The sequence below is a fragment of the Convolutriloba macropyga genome, chromosome 5, assembly GCF_964194025.1.
Source record: "Convolutriloba macropyga chromosome 5, txConMacr16.3, whole genome shotgun sequence".
Classification (NCBI taxonomy): Eukaryota; Metazoa; Xenacoelomorpha; order Acoela; family Convolutidae; genus Convolutriloba; species Convolutriloba macropyga.
In genome coordinates, this window is record NC_134472.1 from 29196174 (window position 1) to 29213331 (window position 17158).

Sequence of the window (17158 nt, forward strand, 5' to 3'; positions counted from 1 at the left end):
GGATTCAAGAGGGAAAAATTAGCGGGGTAACAAAAACAGGATACTTACAATTGCTTTAAGAGGTTAGCATAGGTCCCAAATTTACCCAAAGCACAAAAATGAAATCATAATTTGATCTCTGCTGTTATAAGAGTCTGGACTCCTCTGACTAAAGTTAAAACTGATAATTAGCAGGTGTAACAACCTGGTTGATTACATGATAAAAACAGAAATTATTGGGGAAAGAATAAAATATTCCTTTCACTTTGGACCAAAGAATCCACATAATTTTTGTCGACATAACGCGATGTACATTTTGTTGGTCCGAACGAAAAAAAGTCTAATTCATTCCTGATTTGGAGGCAAAAAATCGAATAACTTTCCCTTAGTTCATTTGTTTTCGCTTTAAGAGTCAAATTAAGAGTAAAGGTCAAAATTAACAACTATAGTTTTGCAGTACTCGTTTAAGCGTAAATTTATTCAGGGAGGCCGGGCAATGTCAGTTAGCACATAAAGTTCCGACCCAGCTCATCCACATTTTCAACATAAATGTCGACCGAATGAGGAACAGATAGAAAACCCCCAAAAATTCAAGTATTTTTCAAAAAATGTGTATGAACAAAAGGATCAGCTCCAACGCAAACAACTCAGTGGAGTAAAAATGCATCAATAGGTTGATCAGATTAGCCATTATTAAGAAAGCAAGTCAAGATGAGCGACAAAATCTAACAACAAACACAAATTAAATCCAAAACTTTATGTCAAACTTTCAAAAAAAAAAATTATTAACAAAGTCAAAATAGCGTCAGATAAAACTCAAACTAAACAAAATGATCTGAACTTCACCAACAAAAGGGGCATTAAGAACTGTCAATATTCAATTTTTTAAGCCGTTACAAAAAGAAACAACAAATAGAGACAAAAAACGAAAATTCAATTAAAACTTGCGAGAAAACGATGTCGAAGCCGTAAAGCTAACTTTTGGCCCTCAAAATATGTTCAGTTGAGACTTTACTGAACGCCAAGAATAAGGTATGGAATCTCTCAATAATGAGAATAAATAACGAGAACAAAAAAGAGAAAAAAGGGCAAAATCAATTGTTACCTTTTGCATGTTTGAAAACAATTATTAAGTCATGAAAGCCATTAGCTACATTAGCCGACACGTTCGTTCAATCGACCGAAGGAAGCAATCGTTTGAGAACTGTATTTATTTAGAATATGTCTTATGTCTACAAAAAGAACGTAAAACACAGACAAAAATCAAAAATTAATTTTTTGCGAAGGCGGTAAATTCAAATTGAAATCTCTACGAACATTTAATTTTGTTCATTTGCACCTTACCTAGACAACAATAATGTCATATGTGAACTGTAAATAACGAGACCAGGTAACAAACAGAACAAAATTGAGAAGTTAAAACTTGTGTTTTTTTGTTCTCGAAAACAATTGTTTTCAAAGTCATGAAAACCATCAATTATCTACTCAAATCAGAAAACAGGCTCTTCGAATCGTCCATAAAAAACCAATGAGGCGTTTCACTATCCAGAAAACTTCATATGACTGAAAAGAGGATGTAAAGACGACAGTTAAAAACAAATTTGAAAACTCATTTACATTCTTCGAGAAAGGCGTGACGAAGCCGTTAAAACCATAACCTATGCCTTTAAAGATTTTTGTAAGTTCAATTGAGCTCTTTAGTGTAATATGTGAACTGTCAATAATGTGATAATGTCAAAAAAAACGAGGAAAAAGAGTGAATAATGGGCAAATGCCTAAAAATAAAAAAAATGTAAAATCTGATAGTATCAAAGCGCTAAAACCATAAACTAACGAGTACAAGAAAAAACAAAAAAAGTAAATTTTTATTCATAGGAAAGAAAACAAAGAAGCATTTTTTCTTTGCTGACACTCAACTATAGGCCACAAGTTTACCAAAATAAATCAAAAATAGCGGCAATGTTCATTACGCTATTCTTTATTTGAAAATCAAACAATTTTAAGCCAAAACGACTATAATTTTTCGAGTAAAGAAACTACAAATCACAAGAAATTAAACAACGATAACTCACTCTAGAAAACGAAATTCGAAAAGTCTTGTTAATTCCATATTCTACGCTGGACGTGTTTGTTAAAGATACCTTTTCACAACTGTCTACGATGAATATACCGATCGGTCAAAACTGACTGAACAGAAAAAACCGATTTGAGTATATAATTCCCCCTCCCTCAAGAGGGGTCGGAACAATAAGGCAAATAAATGCAGCATGGCATATCGTTTTTTTCAAGTTGATTTTTACATATTTCATGCTGGTTCTCAAATTTTAAACCATTTAAAGCAATAAAAACTATCCAGCAAAAATATTATTGAGGATGCACCATAAGTATCCTCGTTCATTTTTTGGCCTGATATTTTTTTCAAGACTTTACATCAACTATTTTTAGTTTCAATTGTTTCTGCTCATTTTTTTCGAAAAGCGAACAGCTGTAAAATTCAATACGCCAAAAGCCAATGTAGCAGGCTTATACATTTTTTTGCAAAAGCATTTCTGCATAAACCACGCGTTTATCTATCAAGTTGTTGCTTTATTAACAGTGATTATCATGCTTTTAGGTGATAAACAACAGACACCGCACAGGAAGTAATCTCTGTGAAGTTCAATTCGCTCACAAGTTAGCGGCATCAAACGGACTTGCACTCGTGATCAAACGTTAGTTTCTGTGTTTGTTTAAACATCACGTCACGATACCGGAATATACCCACCTCCTTTTTCTAATTAAACACATTATCACTGGTAAAATAAAACAATTATATATTTGATCAAAGTAATTTTTGGCAAATTTATTGTACAACAATCTCAACCCCCCCCCCCCCCCCTCATACCAAGATTAAAAAGACTTTTTTTGCATCTTTCACAAGAATGAAACGGATCCATTTTGATACCAATCTGTTTCTTGTCAAATATTTTTTTTAGTAACCTTGACATTCATTTGATATATTCAAAAATTTTGAACCAAACACTGAATAAATTTTAAATGGCCTCTATCGCATAAATGGAAAATACAGAAGTAATTAAATATGGAAATAGGATACCTAAGCAGGTAAAAATGATGCTCAGTAGCAATTTGCAGGCACAGTTCAAAGTATTATACAGTGTAAAATAGTAAAAAGGGGCTACGCTGATGGAATCATAATGATCCCAAAATTCGAATACCCAAAACACAGTAAAAGTTCTTTACGATCATCAGGCGTTTCCACCGATTTCAATTCAATACGCTCTTATCGTGTGACCAAAATAAACAATGGGGTACTTTTGTACACTTTTTTGGGTGGGTGGAGAAGGGGGGGGGAGGAAGGGGCTTGATACCCAAAATGCTTCCTAACAATCAGTTAAAATGTAAAATTTATACAACATGACTTAGATTTTATCATGTGTGACTAAATGCAACTTTTTGAGGTCTATTAAATCAGCATTTTTGTGCAGCTGATGTAATGATACTTGAGATTTAAGCGGGAATTTGGTTCTGAAGAATAAGCCCCGAATTAGACAATTTACCTCCGGGTGTAGTAGGAAAGGTATAAACTGGGGAGAGTTCGCTCGCTCCGTATCCATTAACAGCTTGTGCCCGCGCGACCATAGTCTTGCCCGGGTCGAACTTTTGTGGGTGGTAAAGGAGTTTAGTTATTCGTTTCTGCCACCGGCTGATATCATCATTGCGTTTGATCACATCTGTGTAGTAGAAGTTATAATACCTGAAACAGGATTTCTACCATTATTGTATCATTTGACAAAGTGATCAGTAAATATAATTTTAAATAATTGATGAAAGTTTATCCAAGAAAGGCGATTGACATTGATCGCAAAAAATTAAAATCACCGAAGCAACTCTAGCAAGAGAAAACAGTTGTTTCTATTTTAGTTGAAAGGCATTGAAAAACCCTCTAAAAGGTTCTTGTCGCATTACTGATTTTCTTTGCAGATTCAAATTATAAACACAAACATAAAGATAGCGAATGAGAAATTTTTGGAAGAAACGTTAACTTTTTTTTACAACAGCTGCCCAAAGTTGGCTGTGTGTTGAAATGTTTTTGAACAATTGAAAGCGTTTAAAAATCATGATCATGTTTGTGGCGACTGCTCATTTGAATGCATGTGTGAAAAGAGGAGTATTTGGTTCACGCACGCACATTCTCGTTCACACCTCTGCGTGTCATAAAACGGAGGCGGAATTAACCAATTTACGAATGTGGTCTTGGCTGCTCCATTTAAATTCGCCACCTGAGGTCAAATGGGAAGATCTTTTTTGGGAAAAGTAAGGGCACGAGTTAATCAATTCAAGCAAGGCACAAAGCGCATCAAACACCGGGTGGATAATTGGTGGTAAAACAATACTACCATTTGTGAGTTAGTAAATAGCTGAGAGACAAAGCCAACAAAGCAACAAAAGGAGGAAACGGTTTACAAGGGGGGCGTGTCAGCACAGCTTTTATCAGCTTAGCAACATGAAAGTTGCTTCCTCAAAGGCTCTTTGTTTTCTCTCTAGAACAAAGAGTGAACTAAAAGGGGACTGAATTACTTGCTATAATTGGAAGATGAAACAACCAATTTATAGTGACTTGAACAAGACTTAAACTCAACTCTCAACGAAAACAAGGAGCTTAAGAGTTTCAAACAGTTCAATTGCCTCTTCAAAGCAAACGTCAAATTTGCCACGATTAAGATTTACTACAAAATCATTTGAAGACACAATGTTGGAAAAACAAATCAATTCGAACGCAACAAAAATCACATTGTAATTTGAGAAATAAAAGTGGAATCGGTTTTAAAATTGCCGGAACGGTGTAGAAAACCTCAAAAAATTTTAACTGACTTCAACAACTCGCAAATTTTTCTTGAGCCAGTAAAATGCTCAAAAGATTGAATTATTCGTACATAATTTTTTCACTAATTTTTGCCAATTTATAGCTAACTTAATCGATAACTGTCGAATTTATTTCTTGGCTTTATTTCATTTTGACGGTCACTTGCCTAAATTAGAATTTTGAGAGAGGTCCTAATATGACACTGCTCAGAGTAGAAATCTGATAAACATTAATTTTCACTGAGTGTGTCAAATCGAAGGTACCAGAAGAACTCTCGCGCAACAAAAGTTTTGTTCCAACCTCTAACGAAATGGGGGTTAAAAACTTTATAGCAGGCACATTTGGTTAAGCTAATTTTGTTGAGCCAATATTGATCGATTATAGATTTCTTTTGCAAAAACTTTTGCAAGATAGATACAAATCTCAGACTATGAAAACTTCTGAAAAAGCTGAATAATGAATTGAAGAGAAATTTCCTTTTACTTGATTTCTAGAGAAAATTATAACTTTCTAACTAAAAAACCACTTTTCACGACTTTTCACTTTTGTAATATCGAAGTACTGAAAACAGATCTATATTTATGTAGTCAGTTTTAGATATATCATAATTCAATTCAACCAGAAAATTAGTTCACAAAAATGCCCAGACGCCAAAAAAACAAAATTTATTAAGCACTTAGTATCACATATAAATTAAATCTTTCAAACAGTTTTAATATACTCGTGTTACTTACGGCTTAATAAATTTGTTTATTATGCATGTGGGTACTTTAATGAAACAATTTTGTAATATAATTGAAATATGATATTCTAAAAGAATAAATAAAAATGGAAATAGTTCTATTTTCAAAGTTTAGTCATCGGAATAACTATTTTGCCTCATCGCGTCTATATTCAACTGAAGACTGTTGCTGTCCTCTTTTTGAGGCGTAGAAAAACAAACTTTAGAGAATTAATTGTGAAAAACTATTACTGCACTGTCTTTCTGACCACAAATGCAAGTAGATTAAGAATCAAAAACGTTTGTTAATCACAGCTGTTAATAAAACACAATTTTGTCAATCTAAGAGCACCAAATTTAGATTGGTTTTCGGTTTCGTTTCAGTATTTTCCATAGGACCCTTGGACAAAAAAATCAGAGGAGGGCACATTTTAAGTTATAAAACGTCCTCTCCCTCTTTCTTCTTTCTTTCTCTCTTTCTTTCTTTCTTTCTTTCTTTCTTTCTTTCTTTCTTTCTTTCTTTCTTTCTTTCTTTCTTTCTTTCTTTCTTTCTTTCTTTCTTTCTTTCTTTCTTTCTTTCTTTCTTTCTTTCTTTCTTTCTTTCTTTCTTTCTTTCTTTCTTTCTTTCTTTCTTTCTTTCTTTCTTTCTTTCTTTCTTTCTTTCTTTCTTTCTTTCTTTCTTTCTTTCTTTCTTTCTTTCTTTCTTTCTTACTTTCTTTCTTTTTTTTTCTTTCTTTCTTTCTTTCTTTCTTTCTTTTAACAGTTTCTTTCTTTCTTTCTCTTAACAGAACTTACTTTTTTTTCTAGTTCTTTTAACAATTTTCAATTTTTTAAAAATTTGCTAATAGCAGATACTAAATGCTTCAATCCTTTTTTATTTTTTCTTAGTAATCGGTCAAACATTTTGGCATATACAAGAAAGATAGATAAAACCGAATTGTTTAACCTTACCCTGTGATTTTGGCCTCCCACAGGATAAACCAGCCAAACGAAAAGCAACTCACGCCATTATTTTGAGTGCCTTTAGTCCGACGTTAGTCGGTTTTTGTTCCCCTCTATTATTCTGCTTCTGATTTCTCTTTTTTTTTTGCTTTGAAAGATTAACTAGAAAAACGTCGTAGTAGAAGCATGATTATCTTCAAATAAATATGTGTAAGCTTCTGCCTTATAGCTATTTTCTGTTTAAAACTTTGTTCAACTTTGTGACATATGACGAGTCAAACCAATCGTCCTTCTTGTATTCATTAGCATGTGTGAGCATCGCGCTGATATTTTTGTTCCGACCCTCTTGAGGGGGGAGGAACTATATACTCAAATGAGTTTTTTTTTGTTCCGTGAATTTTCGCCGCTCGATTTATTCATCGTAAAGAGTTGAGACTGGTATCATTAGAAAGCTCGTCCAGCGTAGAATATGGAATTAAAAAGATTTTTTTAATTTTCGTTTTCTACAGGGAGTTATCGAGGTTTAAACTTCTGAGAAAAGAAGAGTGAATTCACGTTGTTTTTATTCACATTTTCCGGAATTTTTGCCTAAATTTTCGTCAATTTTGCTAAAATCTGTTATAATTTTTAAGAATAGTGTCGTTGATTTTATTTTGAAGACGAACAAGCATTGTTGATTGTTTTGATTTAATTTTTTTGGTCAAAAAATCTGGATAAACATTTCAAAATTTAGCCTTTTTCATCAAAAACAGCACGAAATAAGCTATCTTAGTCCACTTTGATTAAATTCGCTGAGAGTACACCCGCAAACAATACTCATACAATCTTTGTAGACTCAGAGGGGTGCTCTTTCTACTTCAGAGTCCGCTGAGAGTGCTCTGTAGTTAAAACTTTGCCGTTTTTTGCTAACTTTACTCGTTGATTATCAAAAATGCAGAATTTATTTTGAGTTTTCAGCTAACAAATTATCTATATCTACAACATTCGAAAAATCAATTGTTCCTAACGGACAATAAGTAATAGCAGGGCTAGTTTTGGGCCATTCTTGGACTGTTACAATCCAAAAAAATTGGGTTGTAATCAGTCGGTCTTTTTTTTTTTTAAAAAAGTTTTTTTTTAATAATAAAGAACAGAACATATCCAATCGAAGCTCATGAGTGATAGGTCCAACCAATTCGCTTGCAAAGCAGCTCTAAGCTAATGCATTTAGTTTTTTAATTGAAAGTTTATGGTCGTTTCTTTTTTTAAAAAATAATAACTTTTCAATAAATAATGGCTTAATTAACTTTTCCTCTATTTTTTTTTAAATTTGTTCAACTTCCAGCTTAGTGTCAGCAAAGAAAGACTGCTTCTTCTTTCTACTGTTTTAACTTTTATTCTCGGTTGCAGTTTTAAGTTTGAAGTTATTGTTTTCTGGCTTCGATACTACAAGATTTCAGATTTTTGTTTGTTTTGATATTTGCCAGTTTTTCACGTTTTCTAACTTTGTCACATTATCACGTTATTGACAGTTCTCATGTCACCTTATTAGCATTCAGAATAAGGTACAATTGAGCATATTAAAATCCTGAAAGACATACATCATCGTTTTAAAGGCCTCGACGCCTCTTTCTTGAAGAAATCAATTGAATTTTTTAATTTTGTCTTTAACTGTCATTTATACTTTGTCGTTTCGGTCGTATGAAATTTCCTGTATAGTGATAGCTTTCATTGGCTTTTCATGGAAGAATAGAAGAACCGATATTCTGATATTAGTAGATAGCTGATGGCTATCATGACTTTGAAAACAATCGTTTTCCAAAATTAAAAAAAAAACTTTTTAACTTCGCAATTTTGTTCTTTTTATTTTTCTTTTTGTTACCTAATCTCGTTAGTTAGTTACAGGTTAAATATGACATTATGGGTGTCAAGAGAATAAAAGGGATTGGTGTCCCAAAATCCTTTTTTTAAAGAATTTGTTATGACCTTACTGGCTTCGACACCAGTTTTTCACAAAAAAAAGTAAATTAATTTGATTTTTGTCATATTTGACGTTCTTTTTGTAGATGCAAGAAATATTCTGGACAATTACAAGTTCTCGGGGGCTTCTTTTTTTTGAATAAATGACCCTATTTAAATAGCTCTTTTTCTAATTAATGCCTTTCATGACATTGAATGTAATTTTGTTTCGAAAAAAAAATTAAAAGTATTACATACTTTAGCACTTCGCTTTTTTGTCTACTTGTTACCTAGTCTTACTAATGAATGGCCACGTACTACATTATAGCTGTTTGAAGAAGGCGCAATCAAATATATTTTGAGTGCCAAAATTTGGCTTGACGGTTTTGACAGCGTTTTCTGGCAAGTTTCAATTGAAATTTTGTTTGTTCTTTGTTGTTCTTTTTAGCCGCTTTAAAAAATGAACAAGGACAGGTCCTAATGCCACTCTATAGAAGCAGTGATAATCGTAAATTTGTGGTAATATTAATTGATTCCTAATGGTATTTATTACTTTGGAGTTAACTGTTTCAAAAAAGTGAGTTAATTTTTTTACTTTACTGTTTTTGTTCTTCTTTTTTGTAATTGTTACCAAACCTTTTTATGGACTGGTCGCATATGTTTTCTGGTGATTTATAAGTTATTTTTGTTTAGTTTCAGATTTATCTGACGGTATGTTGACTTTGTTTTTAAATTTAGTTTTTAAGAGGGACATAAATTTTTTGTTGTAATTAATGTTTGTTGTTGTTGTTGTTGTTTGATTTTGCTGTTCGTCTTGACTCGCTTTCTTAATATTGACATATTACAGCAATCTAATGCATCAATTTTTACTCCACTGAGTTAATTGCTTTGGAGGCTATCTTATCGTTCATACAGAATTTTTTGAAAAAGACTTGGGCTTTTTTGGGATTCGCAAAAAATAATTTTTGGGTTTTTCTATCTGTTCCTCATTTGGTAGACAATTATGCCAAAATTGTGGATGGGCGGGGTCGGAACCTTATGTGCCATCGCACATTACCGAGCCGCCTTGTTATCTTATATCCTTTTTTTATAGTCTAATAAGTTGTGGTTAGATCCAATACAACTGACAAGCTATTATAAAGGTGTCAAACTATTATCAAAGCTTTGTGTAAATTTATTCGGTGGGCTGGATCATTCCAAGAAAACGTGAAGAAAATTGCTGATCAAAAGGTGTTTTATGCTAAATAAATTTTGATGAATTTCATGGGGTAGATTTTGCTGGGCTAAAAAAACCGAATCTATTCGGTTTTGCAAAAGTGTTTATGACGCCTCCCAGTTACAAATTATATTTTAATATATAGCATGATGCTATGTAAAAAAATAGCACGTGCGCCTGGGGATCTCAAAACCTGACGGATGAATTTGACTTACGGAAAAATTTTTCATAGAAACAAACTAGCAAAACAAAAGAATCAATTTTAATTTTAAATTAATAGTACAAATCATATAATCAAGAGTCCTTAAGGACATTTCCCCCTCCCAATATAATTCGATAACAAACCAAAACTCGCAATCAAAAATTGTCAGCCTTGGTGGTCGAAAAAATCAAAATTTTATGATTGACTCACGATATGATTCCATTGGGCTGAAGAGGTCTGTCCCACGTGATCTGAACTATGTCTACATTCTCCACATTCTTATACTCTGCGTGTAAATTCACAGGGAATGAGGGTGTGAACTCTCCCGTCTTCATCTCTCTTGAGGAAGAGTTTGCTCCCATTCCCACGTCGTTGCTACATGCTACTTTCACCTGTACACAAATCAAATAATACAGTTTTTCATAGAAAATTTTTACAATGATTGGGACAGCTTCACGACAAAAAGACTTCAGCTCTGAATGTGATCATTTTCTTGAAGGAAGTACACTGACAAATTAATAGTCCCTGTCTGTAAAAAAATTAGAAGTTTGTAACTATAGTTTTGTAAGAGATTTACGGGTTTACGAGTTAAATTTACTGAAATTAACTTAATAAGTAGCGTCTGGAAATGAACGTTAAGAGCATATTGCAATTACTCAATGAAAACTGAAAGGACAGAAAAGAAATGCACCAAAAGCTCAAGCGCTCATTTCTAGTAATGCCTAAGAAATTCCATACACAATTTGTCAGTTTATATGAAAAAAATGTTTCAATTGAAATGTTTTGAATTAGAAATGAACAGCAATTGCAAATAGTATAAACCGATATCAAGAGTTTTCAAGATTTTGTCATCAGATTTTTGTGTCTTGGAATTTTCTTGGTTTCTCCTGATAAGATACTACCAAGATCGCATGGAGATTACCATGAAATGTCGGTTTTTCAAGCTTTGCAAGAGATTTTGAGATCATGTATGTCTTATCAAATGTCACAACTTTTTGTGACATTTGGCTAGTGTTCGAATTGTATCGACGCAGTACCTGATATTGTGAATAAGGAGCTAGGCCTTTTAGCTGAGTACTAGAGAGACCCTGTGCCTCCTGTCTGATCCAGGACACCACTCTCCCACTTCCACGTGAATCCTCCGACTCTGTCAAGTTCAGGAAGAACACTGTACAGCTCAGAGGCGCGGGCGTTGGCACTGTCCACCGCAACTGGGCTGTGTGGATGTCTGCATCTGTCTCGAGGGTGATAGGGGCAGCAGGGGGTTCTGTTAAGAAGCAAATAAAATCTAATGGCCGAAAACATTCTAGAGCTCTAAGAAAGGAAAAATCAAAGAAAAAAGTTAAAAGAGCTACAAAAAAAGACACGAACGAGTTCCAACGGACAAAAAATTAAAAGCTTTAAAAGTTTATTATATTAACATAATTAATGAAAACCGGAAACTGAACCTTAGTTATTATTCAGTTATAGAGGAAAGATGGGTTATTTTTGATAAATAATATTACAACATGTAACTTTAACCTCGTTGTTATTCGAATTTACATGTTTGTGATTTAAAAAAACTTACCTAACCAAAGCTCCTTCAACATGCATGATGGGCAACGAAAAGCCAAACAAAAGTCCTGAGTGCAAAACTTTATTCCTCATCAAAAATTTTTCAAAGTTTGCTTTGTTTTCGGAGGCAGGAAGACCAGTGTTTTTCTGTAATGACAAAGAGTAGTGGATAAGAAACAAATTTCCGGTCAAATAAATTATGTGAAATCATAGTCTCGTGAATCTTAAAAACCAACCAACGGTCAGATAATTTTTATGCATTAAAAATCTATATAAAAAAAACGCCTCTGTAGCAAAAAAGTGGGTCATTGCAAGCCATGTGTCGGATTTCTCGAGCAAAGTCACTCAATTTTCTATGTTTTTAAAGATCATATGGTAATATTAGGTATCTGAGAGTAAAATTGTGACAGTAAGCTAATTTAGTTCAGTAAGGCTAGATAGATCCGTCGCAACTTTTGACTATGAGTGTTTTCTGTAAAGCATACAAATCAGTGATGAGATTTCGTTACTGTTTTTGATGCACTCTAAAACTGATTATCACGCAGAAATGATTCAGTTCTGCGTAATTTTTATTCGCGAGTTCAGTAAATCCCCAATTTCATTGCAACTGTCAACGACGTTTCTAAAATATATGTGTATTTTTTAAGAATATTTTTTACATAAATACGCAAGCTTTGCTTAATTGCTTCAGGCTTACCTCGCATAAATGTATCTGGAATTTTTGCCTAATTCAAAAGCAAACTCACTGTTGAAAATTCTCATTCTTGGTCTGCTCTCTTTTTTCGATTTTTATGTTAACCTCACTGTTTCACTTTTTCATTTTGTTTTATTAGATTTAAAGTTTTTAGTGATGCTGTTTTCTCTGATGCTTTTATTACTTATGTTGACCACATTTGCTCATTTTTTTGTTGCTTACACAATTGATAAGTCTTTTAAATCTTTGTTGGATTACATTTTTGCTTATACATTTGTTAAATCTCTTTAACTATATTATTAGTTTTAAATTACCTCACTTTTTTAATTTTACAAACATACCACTATGCATGTGACCCTAATGTATCAATTTTAACAGAATTAAGTTTAGCTTAACAGCTATTTCTCCGAGCAGCCCAAAGCCATCAATTTTAATGGAAACAATTTTTTCATAATATATTTTTCCACTTATATATAGCAAAAAAATGGAAAAAGTAATATTTTTTTCGGAATGTAATGCTGACCAAAGTAAATCATGAATATGTTTAACAAAGCATTGTTCTTCGTTTTTTAATTATTTATAAAAAAAACTTACATAACTACATGCGCTTAACATTGTAAATTGTCAAATGAAAAATTATTTCAACTAGTTTTTTATCCATATCCCTAACTCAACACGTATATTGTTTGTTTTTACAACGTCTAGAAAGCCAAGCATATTTTTGAAAATCAAGAAATTACTTTTTACATGCCCAAAATCGTGAAAATGGGTTACGTTCTTGGGCAAGAACTAATGAGAAAGTTCAATTTTTTTTCGCTAATTTCTTCTTAATTTGAGTTACTTATTTCTCGAATCAAAAGTGTAGTTACTCAAAATGAAAAATGGTGAGAGCATATTATAACTAACTCAGATAGATTTTTGGACAAAAATTCTTTCAGAAAAGAATAGATTTTTGGACATCTGCCAGGTTATGTGAAGAGATAATATCAGGAAAACCTTAAAAATTCTTATGCCCCTAGTTGATATTTTTTTGAGTTATACCATCAACTCATTGCCCACGACCCAAGGAAGCTGAACAAAGCAATTTAAAACAAATGTATAATTAGACATTGTCCCTCAAAAATAAAACTTTGTTCCTGTTTCCTGAAACAATTTGAGAAATGGGTTTTTTCGAACAAAAGGCAATTTTATATAAAATCAATAAATTTAAAAGAGCAGTTTTATAATTGGCTCTGCTGATTTATAATATCTGATTACTAGCGGGATTAAAAATTTAACTTCGCTCTCTCCACCGTAAATGAAAACTTGGTTTTTTTTTATTTTTTCATCAACTTTTTGTTTCTACTATTTGTTGAGCTAACTGTTTATCACCGTTTCTGATGTGAAAATCGAATTTTTTCCGTGAAATTAGCAAAAAATTTTTGACGTGAATCTTCACTTTTCAGAAAAAAATCTAAATTTTTTTCAGAAAAAATGTTCAATCTAATGGGTCACAGATGCTGGTCACTTGGCAGTTATCAAAATATTTGGTTTCCAGAGCTTTTTTAGGGTTAAAGAGTCCCAGAACATGAAAAATTTTTTACTGTAGACAGACCTTTCACCGGCTTGTTTTTAGTATATAATTCTATGTTCTCTCTACGAAAAAGAATCTCACCCAGCACAATGATGTTGACACTTTTCTCAATGGGCGAGTGAGAGCCACTTGTGACCTTGCACTTCACTGTCTGATTCTGCTGCACATCTCTGATGTAATACGTAGTCCTGAAAACAAAAACAAACTGCATCACTTGTACGATGATTCTTGTATGCTTGTTTATAAAACTCTTTGTTATAGTGTTGTATATAAAATTCTGCAGTCAGTGGATGACTCCCGTTTTTTAATCTCATGTGCCCCCCTACCCATCTTATAGTGGGCACATCAATTTTACGCCCCCGCCCCCACTTCAAGGTTACGTGTTTTTTCAACAGTTTCACAGTTTAAAAAATGTTGGAAAGGAACGCATTATTTTTTAAAACTCGATGGGGAGGGGAAATTGTTTCCAAAGATCAGATAAAAGTGTTAACTGGCATGAATTTAATTTTTCTTTGATTAGTTCACGACTCAACCTTGAACGATATTAACACAAACAAAAAATAAACACAAAACCAAGTTTTAAGGAAAAGCTGCTAGTGGTTAAGGCGCACATAACCAACACAAAAAGTCTGCAAAAACAATTTGTAAAAATTGCGCATTTGTTTAATTATGTCATAATCAGAATATATCTTATGTGATTATGCTATATGAACTAAAACCAACAAAAAATTTACCGTTATGTTAAATGTTTGACTTTTTGCGATTGTTTTTTTGGTAAAAATCAACAAAAAAAACAAACAAACAAATTGTAGCCATTTGAGCCGCATTTAGAACAATGGGTATGTGCTTGTTTGAAAAAAAAACATTAGTCGTGCATATTATAGGTGAGCATGTGTGGTATGAGCGTGGTTTAGTATAATCAGTGGAATCAAATTAAGTCGCTTCAATTTCCTGCAGGGTGTGAAAGCATCCATCTGGATCGCTCCTTTTCCATCCAAATCCAAGCCGGACCAATATATTGCCAATTAGGAGAGGAGATGAATAAATAATGGGCAAAATCTCCCTTTATCACCTTCGCTTTCTCCCCCCGCTGACAGGATCTTTGTTCCGGAGTGAAAAGATTCCCTTTCAAACTTCTGCCTGCTTTTGACGCGTGACCAAACCGCGGAGCCATTTTGAAGTGATCTATTTATTTGCAACGCCTACTTGAAGCTACATTATTAATACATATATGTATTGTTACCCCACAATTTCTTTTCCCTCCTTCTGTTGTCAATCAAAACAACCTTGCAAAATATCTCCATTCTCAGACAAATTTTATGCTAAAATGGGAACACTTTTCCTCACCATAATGTACTACCAATAATTTTTTGTGACTCAATTAAAGTGAAAAGCCAACTTATTTTGCCCTTCAAGTGTAGCCCCCAAACGCCGCAATTTTGGACTGAACAGCTTGTTTGAAGGAAAATGTGAATTGATAAAATGTCCTTCAAACACACGTAAAGTGGTACTTTTCCACGCGAGAGGTTCAAACACGTTCAAACATGAAAACCTCTTTTTTATCAATTGAATCCGAGGTTGAGTTACAATAATAATTAATTTGCTGTAAATTTTGACTTAAAATCAAAGAACAATCTCTTACGAAGTGCGGGATTACATGATTTCCAACTTCCCTCGTAACTTCTCTAGTGGCAAGGACCAAAGCGTATTTGGTGATGAACAAAAAAAAGGCGTTGAACTGGTATTGACTTCTTTAATTCGCGCCTTTTCTCAGTAAATCTATTTTACATTGTGGAAATATCAATTATTGGCGTGTGGGGTTGGTGGTCTTAAAAACAAGCTCACTTTTTCAAGGGGGATGTCTGGAATTGTTGGGGCAGAGCGTTTCCACTTGGTTGTGAGCCCAATTCGCAATTCACTTTTTTTATTGACAGTTTTTAAGCCGTTCAAATGATGTTAATGAAATGAACAATTGTTTTCCACATTAGAATTTAACCACCGCGTGCTGTTAATGAAAATAATACTCATATTCACTTTAGATTTCAGTGAAAAACATCAGTATAGCAGTCAAGAAACTAAAACCACTGGTTTTGTTACTTTCAAACTTGAACAAAAATGGACAAACCGGTAGGGCCTAAAAACAGTAATTTATTAGTAATAATGCTTAAAATATATGAGCTTGAAGCCTTGAATGACACACAAGATTGTGCGCTATAAAAACACAATTTCGTTGCTCACAACGCTGCGAGAGTAAAAAAAAACTTTGTATGTATCATTCAAAAAATCTTGACAGAATCTTAAAATTTTGCTAGATATTTTGAGTCGTGCGAGATTTGGTATTTTATGGGGTGTGTCTTTCATAATTCTGCAAGACGAATTTTCTTCGATGCACGTTTGGTCAAAAAGCGGCATTAGACAACCCATCGCTAGTTTCTATAAATTATTTATTTATTTATGTTAACTTTTCACAAATGGTCAATAATCAGTATCAAGAAGAGTAATGGCCCGATTTAAAACAAAACCAGCTAAAGATAAAATGGTCAAAACACCGACCGTTTTTACAAGCATAAACTTTTCTTTTTCAAAGCCAGACATGGACTTCATGATCAACATGGCAACCATTTATCGGATAATAACATAAATCGACCAAAAAATTCTTAAATCAATCACACATTGCACTCTGAATGGTGCAGAACTGTTGCACTCACTTCAAGTGATGTTCATGGCATGTCGACAACCATAACCAAGGCCATTCATATTTTTATGATGCCATGTAAGAGTACAACAGTCAAAATTTGAAAGTACAAAAAGCTATACTTGGACAGTTAAAACAAAGCATTCGAGTCCTTTTAGCATTCGAGGAAACATAACCAGTTAGTTCAAATTTTTGACTTCTCGGCTATCATATCTAAAACCAAAAAATCTAACTTTGTACCAAGTTACTGTAGTTGTTTATAGGTGTGGAAAATTCAAACTGATGCACAAACGATGCATGGGGGTTGAAAGACGGTAAAAAACAATTCGATTCTTAGATACAGTATAAAAACATAAAAACCATCTAGGAATAATATGAGAACCATTGATGAACCCTGAAAGATCCAGGTCGGAACTACATATGATACCAATACGCCATAAGACGTGTATAGTGCGCAAAGCTGAGGCGGCTATTAAAGCAATGTATAGTTGTTGTAAAAAAACCAAAATCGGCGAAATGGATTCTTGGATACCAAATAAAAATCATATATGAAAATCTTAGCAACCATAGCACAATCATATAAAAAATTGGTGTATGTCCTCAACGTGGACACATATGATTCCTGGATTTGCTTCCCATGAAGGATGAATCCGGGTGCAAAACAAAATTCAAAATGATTTTGTTGGCATTGCATCGTTTCTTGTTAAATACTTCATGACTGTGATTCGACAAGCAATATTTTTTGGCTAAGAAAAAAATAAAGATTCCATATTCATGAAA

The 17158-nt window shown here is 33.2% G+C and overlaps 1 protein-coding gene across 4 annotated transcripts in view; it reads right to left on the reverse strand.

Annotated features, from left to right (window-relative positions):
* The window catches only part of LOC142339304 (receptor-type tyrosine-protein phosphatase F-like), a 106537-nt gene that overhangs the window by 18427 nt on the left and 70952 nt on the right, over positions 1-17158 (reverse strand). For all 4 annotated transcript variants that reach the window (XM_075389244.1, XM_075389246.1, XM_075389245.1 and 1 more), the window contains 4 exons: positions 13765-13871; positions 10900-11129; positions 10073-10254; positions 3537-3733 (listed from right to left, as the gene is read on the reverse strand). In XM_075389244.1, coding sequence (XP_075245359.1) covers positions 3537-3733; positions 10073-10254; positions 10900-11129; positions 13765-13871 — 716 coding nt within the window. The remainder of the gene's footprint in view (positions 1-3536; positions 3734-10072; positions 10255-10899; positions 11130-13764; positions 13872-17158) is intronic.